General features: G+C 40.6%; 1 protein-coding gene across 1 annotated transcript in view; it reads right to left on the bottom strand.

Moving 5' to 3' along the window:
• Positions 1 to 1,969: 1,969 nt before the first annotated feature.
• Positions 1,970 to 16,355, bottom strand: part of LOC149943936 (nose resistant to fluoxetine protein 6-like) — a 31,566-nt gene continuing 17,180 nt past the window's right edge. Inside the window, exons 5-15 of the mRNA XM_090176248.1 lie at positions 16,174 to 16,280; positions 15,933 to 16,112; positions 12,761 to 12,857; positions 12,185 to 12,280; positions 11,013 to 11,181; positions 10,867 to 10,946; positions 8,332 to 8,454; positions 8,149 to 8,269; positions 7,012 to 7,198; positions 2,253 to 2,395; positions 1,970 to 2,182 (exon numbers count right to left, since the gene is read on the bottom strand). Coding sequence (XP_090032374.1) covers positions 1,970 to 2,182; positions 2,253 to 2,395; positions 7,012 to 7,198; positions 8,149 to 8,269; positions 8,332 to 8,454; positions 10,867 to 10,946; positions 11,013 to 11,181; positions 12,185 to 12,280; positions 12,761 to 12,857; positions 15,933 to 16,112; positions 16,174 to 16,280 — 1,516 coding nt within the window. The remainder of the gene's footprint in view (positions 2,183 to 2,252; positions 2,396 to 7,011; positions 7,199 to 8,148; positions 8,270 to 8,331; positions 8,455 to 10,866; positions 10,947 to 11,012; positions 11,182 to 12,184; positions 12,281 to 12,760; positions 12,858 to 15,932; positions 16,113 to 16,173; positions 16,281 to 16,355) is intronic.

A 16,355-nucleotide genomic window follows, 5' to 3' on the forward strand; every position in this document is an offset into this window, starting at 1 on the left:
CAAATTTCATTGGACGAGCCTTTACACTGAACGTTTTACGGGCGGGGGGGAAGACAATTTCCGAATTTTCCATTTCCGACGGCAGCAGGCGCTAAAGCGTCTAGCCAATGAAAATTGTACGAAAGAAAATGCACGACTTTTGACGGGTTGCGTTCTCCTTGTGTGGGCAGTGCTGTGTTTGTTGCTCCTAGGTATGATGAAAAGGTAACATTGATCGAAGAATGTGCCATGAATTGTGTAACTTACAGAGTCTGAGAAATACGAGTCATCAACATTTTGTATATGAACCACGTCTAAGAGCTGGTTAACCTTTAACCTTTTAATTTTCTTCCTGATTGAATATAAGGATTCAAAAGTACAAAGAATATATACGCGTTTTAACTTAATTTCCAGTCCACTTATTATCTACTTCGTGTAAAACAAACTTTTATTGAAATTTTCTACTGAGGTATTTTTCAATTAATAACCTTTAATAGCGTGAAAATAAGAGACACACAAAAAATTAAAAGACGATAAAAAGTTTGATAATTCAAAGAAAATGATGAAATTCATAAAGAATTCCGGTGGACAACTAATACCATAAGCCTATCATAAGGTCCCCATAAGCAAAGGTCTACCATAGGGGCCCATGTTAACAGCGTTGTCATGGAGATAAGAAAATTAACGTACGACGATAGGGCAGTAGCGCCATCTTCGTTTTCAAAATTGTTACATCTAAAATATTCTCTTACTTGGTAGAGCAGCCACGCTCGGGTTGATAAATGCCACACAAAACGCGTCTAAATCTCAAATTTGAAAAATAAATACCTTCAGAAACAACTACTCTTATTTCTAAATGCCAGTTTTAGGTTCTGATGAATCAGTTTGCAACGATAAGTCTTAATTTTAAGTTTTAAAGTGATAAAATTGCGGATAAGCCTTGGCTACGGTGCTAAGGGTACGCACGCCTTCTGCGCATTCATCATGCAACGCGCGAAATTCATAACCACTAGGAGGTGCAGATTTTGAATACCTACCTCTTAATAACGGGTATGTGATCGTCAAAAATTTGGCCTAAGCCTTTGCTTATGGGGACCTTATGTTAGACTTATGATAATACTTATAACGCGAGAAAGCGTATGTTCTTAAATTTTCTAGTCAAAAGAAATAACATTTAAAATCACGAAAAGTTTCTGAATTACATTTTGAAAGGTGACAAAATTCGTAATTATATTTGTGGACTAGATAAATTGAATGGTCCGTTGAGGGAATTGATCACCCGGATGATCACGTTTCATATGATTTCACAAGTTATTTCTAGAGGTGTGCAATTACCATTTTTTGGGGATCGAATCGAATATCAAATATTTTTTCAAGGCACGTCAAATATCAAATCGAATATTTATAACGTCAAATAATTTGGTCGAATATTTTTAGAGCAAAATTTTAAGCCAGTTAACTGATCAAATACCAAATAGTATTTCGAATACCAAATAATTCGACGTATTTGGTTTTGAAATAACCAAATATTTTGCATATTTGTAACTGAAATCACTGTTCATTTTACTTGCAATAGTAAAATACTAAACCAAATGTATAATATATATTTTATGTTATTTAATAAATTTAAACTATAAAACTAAACTTTTTCAAATAAAACTTTTACCAACAATATTTAAAATACACATTTTTAAAGTTTAACTACCCCAGCGTTCTCCTCTGATGGCCTTGAAACTCAACAAATTAGAAAAAGGCCCGCGGTTATTCGACCAGTTTGCAAACTATTTGAAAATACCAAATACTTTTTTTTTATCTTTTCGAATATTTGACTATTTGATCAAGAAAAACGAATATTCGCGAACTTTTCCAAGCGCTATGCGATTTGACGAATCGAATATTCGATTTGGTATTCGATTTGGTATTCGATCGAATTATTTGGTCTAACCAAATATTTTGCACACCCCCTAGTTATTTCTTCAGGTCTAAAATATTAGGAGGCCTTCTGGTCAATCTCGACTCGGTAAAAGTCGGAATCGTGAGACTTGGTTTCCGCGACGACTTTCTGTTTCGTGGTGTCCCCTTCAACCCCCAAGATTAGCCTGAAGAACAGGTTCTCCAGTTCCAAGACGGGCGCCTCGAACAGTAAGCGAAGGACGAAGGCCACTAAGAAACTGACCATCAAGTTTCCCAGGAATGCCCATGTCTAATGAAAAGAAACTTTTGAGTTAAAATATTGATGTTGGAAGGAATTTCCAGAAACGGAAAACACTCACTCCAACGACGTGTGTTACATCCATATTTCCCCGCAAGTTCCCCAGGAAGTAGGAGTAGACAGTGATGTGGACCAGGTACACTAGGTAAGTCAGTCTATTTAGTACCGAATAACCTCTCCATGACAAAAAGTAAGTGATGTACCCTTTGAATTGTAAGCGTGTCAGTATTTGTATTGGGGTTTGGTTTTATCTGGAAATTATATACGTGTACACTAGGAATGTCTAAGGAAGACTATGGTGGCCTTGATGATTCTCATGGAAACGGGCGTGGTTTACAGCGAAGATTCGACATTACGCCTTGTCTCGATTAGAAGTTCACATTTTTCAACCATCTAAATACAAGTTTCTACGCTGAAATAGATAAGTTTCCGGAATAACATGACGAATTCTCCAAGATTTTCAGTGTGAGAACCAATCGGGGTATCGTAAATTCATGTTCAGGTAAGTCTATTTTGCGAGTGACGGCAGCAAGCCAATCAATTTGAAAAACAAGTTACGTCCATAGATACATAAAATAGCATAGATACCTTACGCTGCATACGGGCCCGTCGGAAGAACAACGGAAGAGACAGCTAGCAGAAGACCCATATTTCCTGGATGCGCTACGTAATAGGGCCCTCTATCGGTGACCAAAATTAGTATTTGTAAAATATTTTCTGGATGCGCTACGTGATAGTGCCATCAATCGGTGACCAAAATTAGAATTTTGAAAATATTTTCTTGATGCGCTACGTAATAGTGCCATCTATCGGTGACCAAAATTAGAATTTTGAAAATATTTTCTGGATGCGCTACGTGATAGTGCCATCTGTCGGTGACCAAAATTAGAATTTTGAAAATATTTTCTGGATGCGCTACGTAATAGTGCCATCTGTCGGTGACCAAAATTAGAATTTTGAAAATATTTTCTGGATGCGCTACGTGATAGTGCCATCAATCGGTGACGAAAATTAGAATTTTGAAAATATTTTCTGGATGCGCTACGTAATAGTGCCATCTGTCGGTGACCAAAATTAGAATTTTGAAAATATTTTCTGGATGCGCTACGTGATAGTGCCATCAATCGGTGACGAAAATTAGAATTTTGAAAATATTTCCTTGATGCGCTACGTAATAGTGCCATCTATCGGTGACCAAAATTAGAATTTTGAAAATATTTTCTGGATGCGCTACGTGATAGTGCCATCTGTCGGTGACCAAAATTAGCATTTTGAAAATATTTTCTGGATGCGCTACGTAATAGTGCCATCTGTCGGTGACCAAAATTAGAATTTTGAAAATATTTTCTGGATGCGCTACCTGATAGTGCCATCAATCGGTGACGAAAATTAGAATTTTGAAAATATTTTCTGGATGCGCTACGTAATAGTGCCATCTGTCGGTGACCAAAATTAGAATTTTGAAAATATTTAATGGATGCGCTACGTAATAGTGCCATCTATCGGTGACCAAAATTAGAATTTTGAAAATATTTTCTGGATGCGCTACGTAATAGTGCCATCTGTCGGTGACCAAAATTAGAATTTTGAAAATATTTAATGGATGCGCTACGTAATAGTGCCATCTATCGGTGACCAAAATTAGAATTTTGAAAATATTTTCTGGATGCGCTACGTAATAGTGCCATCTATCGGTGACCAAAATTAGAATTTTGAAAATATTTTCTGGATGCGCTACGTAATAGTGACATCTATCGGTGACCAAAATTAGAATTTTGAAAATATTTTCTTGATGCGCTACGTAATAGTGCCATTTATCGGAGTTCAAAATTAGTGTGTGGAAAAAATAACGCGGTAGATTAGCAGGTCTGGACTGGCACCTTTGGGGGCCCTCGGCTAGAGACTGAATAAAAATCTAAATTGTTATTTATAGGACAACAAATAACGTTTAAAATGTACTAGATTCTACGTGCACATTAATTTAGAAAAAATAATTCTAAGCAATTCGGGGCCCCCTTGATCCGGGGGCCCTCGGCGATCGCCGACCGGCTTATTTGTCCAGTACGAGGCTGTAGATTAGGCCTAATAATGTTGATAGCCCTATAGTAACATGGAATTGAAGTCACGTCTTTTTATTTGCCTTTCGTAGAAAGATGGCGCTATAACGTAGCGCATCTAGAAAATACGCGTTGTCTGCTAGCTGTCACTTCCTTATCAGTCCCTCGTTGAATTGTGGATCTTTACTATTTCATATATCTATGGTTACGACATTGAAGCCCCGGCCGTTTCTCGAGCCCCTTTCGCAACCAGGGCCGTATTAAGGCATGTGCCAAGTGTGCCATGGCACAGGTTCCCCGAGTGAAACGGGCCCCCATCTTCGAAATAAATGTTTTTTCATTTTTGTTTAATATTATTATTTCAAGTCAAAAAGTAAGGTCTGAATTTTTTAGGGGCCCTAAAATTCTACTTTGCACAGGACCCCCCATAGCGTTAATCCGGCCCTGTTCGCAACACGATGGCAATGGATCCGTAGACATTCCAACACGATGGCAATGGATCCGTAGACATTCCAACACGATGGCAATGGATCCGTAGACATTCCAACACGATGGCAATGGATACGTAGACATTCCAACACGATGGCAATGGATCCGTAGACATTCCAACACGATGGCAATGGATCCGTAGACATTCCAACACGATGGCAATGGATACGTAGACATTCCAACACGATGGCAATGGATCCGTAGACATTCCAACACGATGGCAATGGATCCGTAGACATTCCAACACGATGGCAATGGATACGTAGACATTCCAACACGATGGCAATGGATCCGTAGACATTCCAACACGATGGCAATGGATCCGTAGACATTCCAACACGATGGCAATGGATCCGTAGACATTCCAACACGATGGCAATGGATCCGTAGACATTCCAACACGATGGCAATGGATACGTAGACATTCCAACACGATGGCAATGGATCCGTAGACATTCCAACACGATGGCAATGGATCCGTAGACATTCCAACACGATGGCAATGGATCCGTAGACATTCCAACACGATGGCAATGGATCCGTAGACATTCCAACACGATGGCAATGGATCCGTAGACATTCCAACACGATGGCAATGGATCCGTAGACATTCCAACACGATGGCAATGGATACGTAGACATTCCAACACGATGGCAATGGATCCGTAGACATTCCAACACGATGGCAATGGATCCGTAGACATTCCAACACGATGGCAATGGATACGTAGACATTCCAACACGATGGCAATGGATCCGTAGACATTCCAACACGATGGCAATGGATCCGTAGACATTCCAACACGATGGCAATGGATACGTAGACATTCCAACACGATGGCAATGGATCCGTAGACATTCCAACACGATGGCAATGGATCCGTAGACATTCCAACACGATGGCAATGGATCCGTAGACATTTCAACACGATGGCAATGGATCCGTAGACATTTCAACACGATGGCAATGGATCCGTAGACATTCCAACACGATGGCAATGGATCCGTAGACATTCCAACACGATGGCAATGGATCCGTAGACATTCCAACACGATGGCAATGGATCCGTAGACATTCCAACACGATGGCAATGAATACGTAGACATTCCAATACGATGGCAATGGATCCGTAGACATTCCCACACGATGGCAATGGATCCGTAGACATTCCAACACGATGGCAATGGATCCGTAGACATTTCAACACGATGGCAATGGATCCGTAGACATTCCAACACGATGGCAATGGATCTGTAGACATTCCAACACGATGGCAATGGATCCGTAGACATTCCAACACGATGGCAATGGATCCGTAGACATTCCAACACGATGGCAATGGATCCGTAGACATTCCAACACGATGGCAATGGATCCGTAGACATTGCAACACGATGGCAATGGATCCGTAGACATTCCAACACGATGGCAATGGATCCGTAGACATTTCAACACGATGGCAATGGATCCGTAGACATTTCAACACGATGGCAATGGATCCGTAGACATTCCAACACGATGGCAATGGATCCGTAGACATTCCAACACGATGGCAATGGATCCGTAGACATTCCAACACGATGGCAATGGATCCGTAGACATTCCAACACGATGGCAATGGATCCGTAGACATTCCAACACGATGGCAATGGATCCGTAGACATTCCAACACGATGGCAATGGATCCGTAGACATTCCAACACGATGGCAATGGATCCGTAGACATTCCAACACGATGGCAATGGATCCGTAGACATTCCAACACGATGGCAATGGATCCGTAGACATTCCAACACGATGGCAATGGATCCGTAGACATTCCAACACGATGGCAATGGATCCGTAGACATTCCAACACGATGGCAATGGATCCGTAGACATTCCAACACGATGGCAATGGATCCGTAGACATTCCAACACGATGGCAATGGATCCGTAGACATTCCAACACGATGGCAATGGATCCGTAGACATTCCAACACGATGGCAATGGATCCGTAGACATTCCAACACGATGGCAATGGATCCGTAGACATTCCAACACGATGGCATTGGATCCGTAAACATTCCAACACGATGGCAATGGATCCGTAGACATTCCAACACGATGGCAATGGATCCGTAGACATTCCAACACGATGGCAATGGATCCGTAGACATTCCAACACAATGGCAATGGATCCGTAGACATTCCAACACGATGGCAATGGATCCGTAGACATTCCAAGTGTATACAAATATAGTTTCCTGGTTTTAACAATAAGTACAATTACCTCCGCGGCCAGTGGCGCACATGAGGGTGAGCCACGTGAGGCCTACTGCCCATCCTGTGCGGTGGAGACCGGCGTACATGATTGACTCCGCGGTGGTGGCTTTGACGCCACTGTTCCATTTACGTACGATGAACAGAATGGTCGCGTTGCAGAGGACAGCGCCGGTCCAACCAATTACTTGTGCGGTCTGGAAAAAGCAATAGGTGTTTCTATAGAATAAAACCATAAAAGTAGAAGCACAAAATGTTTTTATCCGCGTCACGAGCGCCAGTTATTTAGGTGCTTCACGTACACGACGTGCTTTTTGCACGCGGGTTTCAAATTCCGAAAGGTCTCGCGACTCCAATGCGTGCTATCTTGGAGCAACAAACACAGCACCAGGGCTGGACACAAGGCACCAGTCACGGCATTTTGACAACTAAAATAAATGCTCTGACTACTAAAATTAATCGAAATCTGGGTGCTCTAGTCATTTTGGCTAGTGAAAAATTAACCCAAATATTCATAAATAATGGCGAATATGGCGTATCATAAATTCATCATTCATAAATCTAATTTTATTTCAAAAAATCACATCACGTAGCTCAAGTGAAAATAAATTCCTATTTTAATACTGACGGGTAAAGCAAAATGTTGGCTGCCCTTCTTGTTTTTATACCCCAATTTTTACCCACACTAGTCAGTGACTATTAAAATAAATTAACGTAAGAGGCTCACTAGTGAGGCTGACTACTAAAAAAAACATCCTTATGTCCAGCCTTGCACAGCACCCCACACAAGGAAAACGCAACCCGTCAAAAGACGTGCATTTTCTTGTGTACAGTTTTTATTGGTTTGACGCTTTAGCGCCTGCTGCCATCGGAAGGGGGAAATTCGGAAATTGTCTTCCCCCTTTCCGTAAAATGTTCAGCGTAAAGGCTCGTCCAATGAAATTTGTACACAACACTGCGTTAGCATGTTTAAAGGCTAGCTGCGTTCTCCTTGCGTGGGGTGCTGTGTTTGTTGCTCCTAGGTGCTATCTACCTTCAAGAACTACAGCTAAGTGACGTAGACCAAACATTGTCACATGACCTCCCGTGTCTTATAGAAATACCTATTGTCTTATAAAAAAGATAATTGAAAGAATATCATTCGAACCTTTGAAACGTGAATGTCCTTGTTTCTCGCCAAGTAAGCTCCCAGTGTCAACCCGGCGGCGTAGACTCCCAGATGGACATGCGGCAAGAAATAGGTGTGGTTGGTGATGTCGTCCACCGCTCTGGAAACAGCGCAAAATAAGAGAGATTCGACAGACCCACGAAAATGAATGGAGGCTAATACATTTTATCCGCCACCGCTACGAGTGTTCCTGGAGGATACTCTTTGTAGTAGGTCATCAATGCGGCGGATACAATGCCTATGATGGTGACGACTGCGTTGAATAAATTCCCTACGATTGGTTTCCTGTCATTTTTGGGGTTCAAATAAACCAATTGAAATGTAGGGTTCGGTAATATAATACACAGGTTGAACGTTTTCAAGGAAGTGTTTAACCTTCTACACAAGAAACTTGTGGGAGTGTAAACCTAATCTCCAAGATTCCCAGATCATATTCTTAACCTTGGATTAAGAAAGTTAATTAACACGTTTTTAATCCAACGTTTAACCCGCTTATTATATATCGTACGATGAAAGTACAAATACTATACTGCTTAAAAAGTATTGCTGGAAAATACATCTCTTAATGAGTTTCCATCATATGCCTACGCCGTGTAATTTACACATATCACATGGTTAACAAGGGCGGTAAATTTTAAGCCCAGATGCAGTCTAAACACCAAATAGAATAGTTCCACGAGCCTGCGAAGTACCGTATTTCATTTCATTGGGTGAAAACTTAGAACAACTCGTTCCGCGTTGAGTTTGCAAGCTCTCTCCCTTCTGGTTTAAAGGGAATAGAACCTCCAACGCGTTCTTTATGGAAGACCCCATCAATTTCCTTTATTCCGTTCACAATCAGCGATTATCAGCGCCGCCGGTGTGAAAAGCCATGGGAGGCAGCGGACAATATTGGAACCCTCGGAGGGCGACAGAAATACCAGAGGTTATATTCCCTTTAAGGAGTTTTCCCTCGAGCTCTTCGGTTTTCCCTTCCATAAAATCTTGTTGAGGCTAACGGTAGTGTAGGGAGCTGTTGGCTCACGTGGCATGAATAGCTAGCCGCCACGCTCCTACGCATTGTAACACAGCCACCTGAATTAATGGCTTTAAAAGTCGCTTGATGACTTAGGCCTAAGGTGGAACCTTGGGTGATTAGCCTAGCTGATTATAATTATTAAAAAAAAGATCGATACTTATCTCGTACGAGATATATTATAAACTTCTGGTACAAGTAAATGTATTCAACAATACAAAAACAAAAAGTCTCGCTCTCGCCGTCGGCCAAGAAACGTGTTATTTCTATGGCTCCCCCCTCATAGGCGGATGAATACTATTGAAGCCGACTTTCGCCGGTACATACAGCCTTATACATGTAGGGGTTAAAAAGAGTTCAATGAATTTTCGTCGTAAAATTCGCGATATCTTTAAAATTTGCTTTCTAAAATGAATTGTTATTTCAATAATTTAGTTCTATTTATTATGTAAATAATTATTAGTTCAATTTGTATTTATTAATAACAATTTTATGTCGTAATACAATATTGGGCCAAGGCTTGACGGAACTGATTTCAGTTGGGCTTTTTACACGGTGTCGATTGTGGTTTTAATACAACTGCTAACTGGGCCGCAGTTTTCTTTCGCGGCATTTTACATTTTCAAATTCGTATCAAAATTAACTAAAACTTAATTAAACTCACGCTGAACAGTTACAGCATCCCAATTTTCGCTATAATAATTAATAGACCATTCTATAAAATACTACTTAAGTGATTATTTACTTTCGTGTATAGAGAGGCATAAGGTTTGACCCGATTTTTCATGAATCAGGGAGGTTCATAAAAGGATTATCTGTCAAACCTGCAAACCTAGTTGTCTAGATAAATAGTGTATTTTTGATAAAAATCCTACTCATTTAACCGTTATAGTTTTATACAAACCATTATAAATAGGTAATTAACTATACCTCTTGATTTTGTAAATAGTTCAGTTATGGAATTACTATATTTTGAAATATACTATCTTCACGTAGGCTACCTTAGCTATATTTTGAAAATCGACTTTGTCGGTGACGCTTCAGAAGGTACCAATTAAATAGGAATGAGCATAAGCAGAATTTTTAAAACCAAATAGTAAATAAGTTTGCAAGTCCTTTTGAAGTAGCGCTATGTGGTCTTAGTGAAAGTGTTTGGCCTGTTTAGCCAGGAATTTATAGAAAGGTCTATTACACCGGGACTAAGTTGACCCTCTGTACTACTTTTCTTTAATAATCACGTGGTTTAGCGGTTCGAGTTCTTATTGGATAAAGAAAATTATGCGTTGTCTGCTATTATTTATGACAAGCATAGCCAAAGGAATGAAATCAAGCGAAAACGAGACTTTTTGTATCCACTTTTTACAATGCGTACTTCAAGAATATCACACTCATTCAACACTCTATCATTGGCGTAGGAACTGGGGGGAGCAACTAATGTTATTGCCCCCTCCAACATTTTGGTCAGTTGAAATCTTCAAAAGGCTCAAATTATCATTTTAAAAGCATATAAAGCTTATAGAACCTCAACTGTGTTTAAATGTCAGTGTTTAAAGTACACATGCATTCGGAGAAGCTACACTCCATTAGAAATTCAAAACCATTCTCCAGACCCCTTTACGTTTCTCTTTGCCCCCCCCCCCCAAATTCTAGAACGTTCCTACGCCCCTGCAATCTATACGTACTTGAAGAATATGAAGAGGAAAAACAGAGCCACAAATAGTAATTGGAAATCGACGGCAATGTACCACGTGTGAGGCAAACACTATTTGGTATAGAGAAGACAATGATGTTATTTCTACAGAATAACAGCTAAATCGCGAGACGATACCGAGTCCTTGAAGGGGATAAAGTTGTTGGCGAAGAGTAAAATGGGCCACCAGTAATTCCGGCAATTTCGGGACATTCCTCCGGCCACATCATTCCACATGGGCCCACTCCCCAAGAATGCCGGCACCAGAATCGTCAAGCCAACCACTACCATCGCCGAAGGAAGAAGTCTGAAAATAGTTCGTTTTACACCGTATATATTCGATGTCGGGAAATTTATATCTGCCATTTCAAGAACATATTCAAGCATGGTAAGCTGAGGAACGTTGTAGTGGTCATCTTTGCCAAGACTCTTTCATTCTTGTTACCTCAAAGAATATAAAATCTTCTCATTCGCTATTATACGAAACGGAGACCCAGTGGGCGCCTAGCCTCAGATGACACCAGGAGTACATCAATTTAGTTGTGTTGAATTACCGTTTCGCCCGAGAAGACCCCGTGGCAACGCGTTACGTCATCTAAATTGTAGCGTCTCAAGCGCCATCAGTTGAAATTACCAAGAAGCTAAGATTTAATAGGTGATTTTATAATATAATATCGACAAATACATGTACAAAAGAGTTCATTCTTTGGCTGCCGCTCTTGATTTATTAGTAGATTGTGGCTCGCGCGATTTTGCGAGCGCGTTGAAAATTAAAAAAGAAGCGCACGCTCAAATACTTTAACCATACAACAGAAAGTAACCAAATCATTTGACCACCGATCATTTTTGGAATCGCCTATTAACAACCCATAATTTATCATGGTGCAACCTAGGAGCAACGAACACAGCACCCCACACAAGGAGAACGCAACCCGTCAAAAGTCGTGCATTTCCTTGTGTACAATTTTCATTGGTTAGACGCTTTAGCGCCTGCTGCCGTCGGAAGGGAAAAATTCGGAAATTGTCTTCCCCCTTTCCGTAAAACGTTCAGCGTAAAGGCGCATCCAATGAAATTTGTACACAACACTGCGTTAGCGTGTTTAAAGGCTAGCTGCGATCTCCTTGTGTTTTGTTGCTCCTAGGTGCAACCCATCGTGAAATAACAATTCTAATCGACTTGACGGCGTTCAAAATTGAATAATCCTAGCTTGATGAACTCCTAATCACCCACAACGTTCCCCCGGACAGGAATAGAAAGTATGGCGAATAGTAATTCCCAGTATCGAGTGTGAATTCCTGCCACGCATTACCTCCAAATGCGGTGAATGATGATAACGGGAACGTTGAATATTCTGTTCACTTTTGCGTCCACTGCTTTCACCAGATTGTAAGAGATTAGAACCCCACTGAAACAGTTCAACTCTTGTTTTTAAAATTTCAAATTCCAGAAGCGGAATGACTACGTGGACAGGTGAGCAAAATATTGATTCGGGGACTGGTTGCTTTACCCAGGGGTGAATCCCTTTTTTGAGTTTCAAACTATGAGAAGTTCGTTCGCCCAAAGAATATAAAGCTCCAGGAATGGAAGGTGCAGCTCCATCTAGTGGAACTTTAGCGCCTCTCGTTTTTAAAGAGAGACCGGGTTACGCTAATCGTTTCCGGTTAATTTGATTTGCTTTGCCGGAAGTGTCTAGCTCGGCCAAAACACGCGGCCAATAATATCAATCCTTCCATTCCTGGGGCGCCATAATTTTTGCTTCACCTCTCGGCTTGAGTTGGACAAAAGTACGGCCGTGAGGGTATTATGCCCACCTGACCAAAATGTTGCCAGTCCACCTCTATTAAGTTCCCCGTTGATTTTGAAAAAGGGGGTCTTTTGTACGTACGTTATGAACAAGAAACTTTCCACAGAAAGGAAAGCGTTGCCGATAATTTGGAAAGAAAAGGAAGACGTGTAGTTGTCCCACACCGTGAACGCGTTTCCTGAAAATTAACAATTGAATTTCATCATCACCTTATCAGTACGACAAAGTTAATGAAATCTTATAGCGTTTTCCATTTGACTGCTCTTGAGCGCTCGGATCTGCTCCGATCAATATTTTATGTTCTATTTGCGTGCTCGGATCTGCTCCGATCAATATTTTATGTTCCATTTGCGTGCTCCGATCTGCTCCGATCAATATTTTATGTTCCATTTGCGTGCTCGGATCTGCTCCGATCAATATTTTATGTTCTATTTGCGTGCTCGGATCTGCCCCGATCAATATTTTATGCTCCATTTGCGTGCTCGGATCTGCTCCGATCAATATTTTATGTTCCATTTGCGTGCTCGGATCTGCTCCGATCAATATTTTATGTTCTATTTGCGTGCTCGGATCTGCTCCGATCAATATTTTATGTTCCATTTGCGTGCTCGGATCTGCTCCGATCAATATTTTATGTTCTATTTGCGTGCTCGGATCTGCTCCGATCAATATTTTATGTTCCATTTGCGTGCTCGGATCTGCTCCAATCAATATTTTATGTTCCATTTGCGTGCTCGGATCTGCTCCGATCAATATTTTATGTTCCATTTGCGTGCTCGGATCTGCTCCGATCAATATTTTATGTTCCATTTGCATGCTCGGATCTGCTCCGATCAATATTTTATGTTCCATTTGCGTGCTCGGATCTGCTCCGATCAAGTTTCGCGTGTTCCGTTTCTCACTTTCGGCTGCTCCGAGATCGCCCAAAACCGATCTGCTGATTTCGACAGATCAACGGATCGAGGTTGAGATCGGAGCAAATTTTTGCGTGTTCCTTTTAGAATTTTTGGCAAAATGGCAGACCAAGACGCGAAAATTCAAATTACTAGCAGACGAAAAACAAAAAAGCGCGGGAATATATTAATGGAATGTTCCATTTAAGTTTTACTCTAGTTGATTGGGGTGAGATCTATGACGTCAAAGACAGATTCAGAGCGAATCTCGAGCAATCAAATGGAAAACGCTATTAGACAAATAAACTACTGGACCCTAATCTAGATTTCACGATCGGTTATATTAGGGCAACGCTGCTTGTAGCGCCACGGCGTGCGATATTGGAAATATTTCCACCCAATATTGAACACTTGCGCAATATAAGTCAAAGAATGAATTTAATAGGCTATAGGTAAAATTTATTTCGGGAAACATTTGAGAGCCATTAAACGGTAGAAATCTTTAAAAATAGTCACGTGGTTATAAAATGGCTTTAGAGTTTACCATTGAACAGTGACTTCCAGCCTAAGCCCCGACTAAGCTACTCGTAGTGATAGTTGAATATAATTCTTGAGGCGCTACAAAGCGGCTGGCAAGCCTACCGTGTCAAAATATCGGGAACAGTGAGTCCCCTTAAATTCTTGGTCCATGGCTCGCGTGGCCTGAAGGGCTTGCAATCACCCTCCTACGCAATTTAACCAGGCCCCCTGAAGTCAAAGCCTTAAAAGTCGCTAGATGGTGCCATAGAGGAATAGCCCTGGAGTGGTATTGATAGTTCTGATTGGGCTAAGCACTGACGTTCCTCTTCAGAAATCGCGTAAAGGGGGATGTAGAAAAGGGGGGTATGTCGAGGTAGACTTTTATCTACTCCATGTTTTCATACATTCCAACACACCAACTTAGGCAGCACGATCATGGCGCGATCTACCGGTTAGGGTTTGAATTCTTTAAAAAGTATACCTCGACTTTCTCCCCCCCCCCTTTTTTCCCCGTCTCGAACTGGCACTACGCTGTCGGATTTAGCACCTTCTTTCCTTTCCCCTCCTCTACTATTCCTCCATGATGGTGCCTTGGGTATTAGCATAGCATAGCTGATTATTAAAGTCACCTGCGAGAGCTACTATAGGTGGTTTTTTTTCGCCTGTCCGACGACAAAAAGTGTAAACTTATTACCCTTAAACGTTTTATTCGCCTGTTCTCGGGGTAAGATTTACCCTGTCCCGAATTTTGTTCGCTTGTTCCAGAGCTCAAACGTTACACTTTTTACTCCTCCTCGAAAGGAGGTGTAGAGGGAGTAATCTAGCATTGTCGTCTGCTTAAATTTCGTTTCACGAAAACATGACGGGTATAGTGCTCGGAATTGTTTATTCATTATCCACAAATTTTCCGGTTTATTTAAAAACCTTGGTAAAAATAATATCATTTTAACTTATTTAATTATGTTTTTTACGCAACCAAGCATTTATTTGAATAGAAGTGGTATTTATTTAAATAATTGTTTGTTTTATTTAAATAATAGGCTTATACACTTTAGATTATTTAAACATTTTACAATTTTTATTCAACTATTGGTTATTTAAATAAATATTATTTAAATATCGCCGAGCTTATTTTATTCATGGATAAAAATTAATCGAAATCCGAGCACTAGTATTGGACATCTTCACATGTGGCAAGCTTTTAATAACGAAAATCCAATTTTTAAATGCTATTTAATGACTTTAAAAGTCGCTTGATGACTTAGGCCTAAGGTGGTGCCCTGGGTATTAGCCTAGCTGATTATTATTATTATTAAATAAATGAGAAAAATGAGTCACTTTTTGATGACCTCACCACCGGTCGCCATCTTAAAACCTTTAACTACTCCCTTCTTACTCCAACTCGTTTTTTTCGTCAAGACAGAATTGGAGTAAAATGACGTCATAGGGCTACACTTTTTAACCTGCTCAAAAAACCTAGAACAGGCGGAAAAAAAACACCTAATAACGTCGCAAGACGTCGGTTTTAGGGAACCAATTGAGATACCGGGCATATTTGATTTTGTTCCATGGGAAAGGGGCTTACTGGTAGGGCATGAGGGGTTTGGAAGCATTGCCAAAAATTGCCTCAACATAATCATTATCCCAAAGATGAAATCGCCACATTTTTAATTAGGCCTTATATCTTTCGGTCGGCACGTGCTTTGTATTTGTGGGGAAAGGTTTCGCAATTCTCCCGGTAGGAGCGCTGCTGGGTGATGCGATTTGAAGAATGAGGTTTTTGCTTATCGTTTCGGTCCTGTGGTTTATTGGTCCAAGATTAAACAAGAATCATTATTTACGAAGTAGTTGATAGTCGACAAAGAGATACGTGTGTCCCAAAACGACCCAAGCGATGGACAAGAATCGGATGCCGTTCAGGAAACTCAAAGTGTCGTCTTCGATCTGGTGAATCGTGAAGAGTTTCACCCAATTTGCACGGATCGAGAGAGCCATCGACATTTTTTCGCATAGTGATTTGCCTTATAAGAGTTTTCAAGAATTTAGCACTTTGAAGTAAATTTTGTAAATTTTCTATCCTACCCGCTTTTGTCGTAACGAAATTCTCCACGAACGGTGTTTTATGAGTGATCCACACTTCGATCACAGTTGCTATTACAACAATGGCGACTATGACCATTAGAACGACTCTGTTTACAATTAATTCAGTTACATTTTTAGGAAATCAAAATGTACGAGAGGAAAATGTTAAATGATAAAAATAT

Source organism: Leiobunum rupestre, chromosome 5 (assembly GCF_980474605.1).
Source record: "Leiobunum rupestre chromosome 5, qqLeiRupe1.1.hap1, whole genome shotgun sequence".
Lineage (NCBI taxonomy): Eukaryota > Metazoa > Arthropoda > Arachnida > Opiliones > Sclerosomatidae > Leiobunum > Leiobunum rupestre.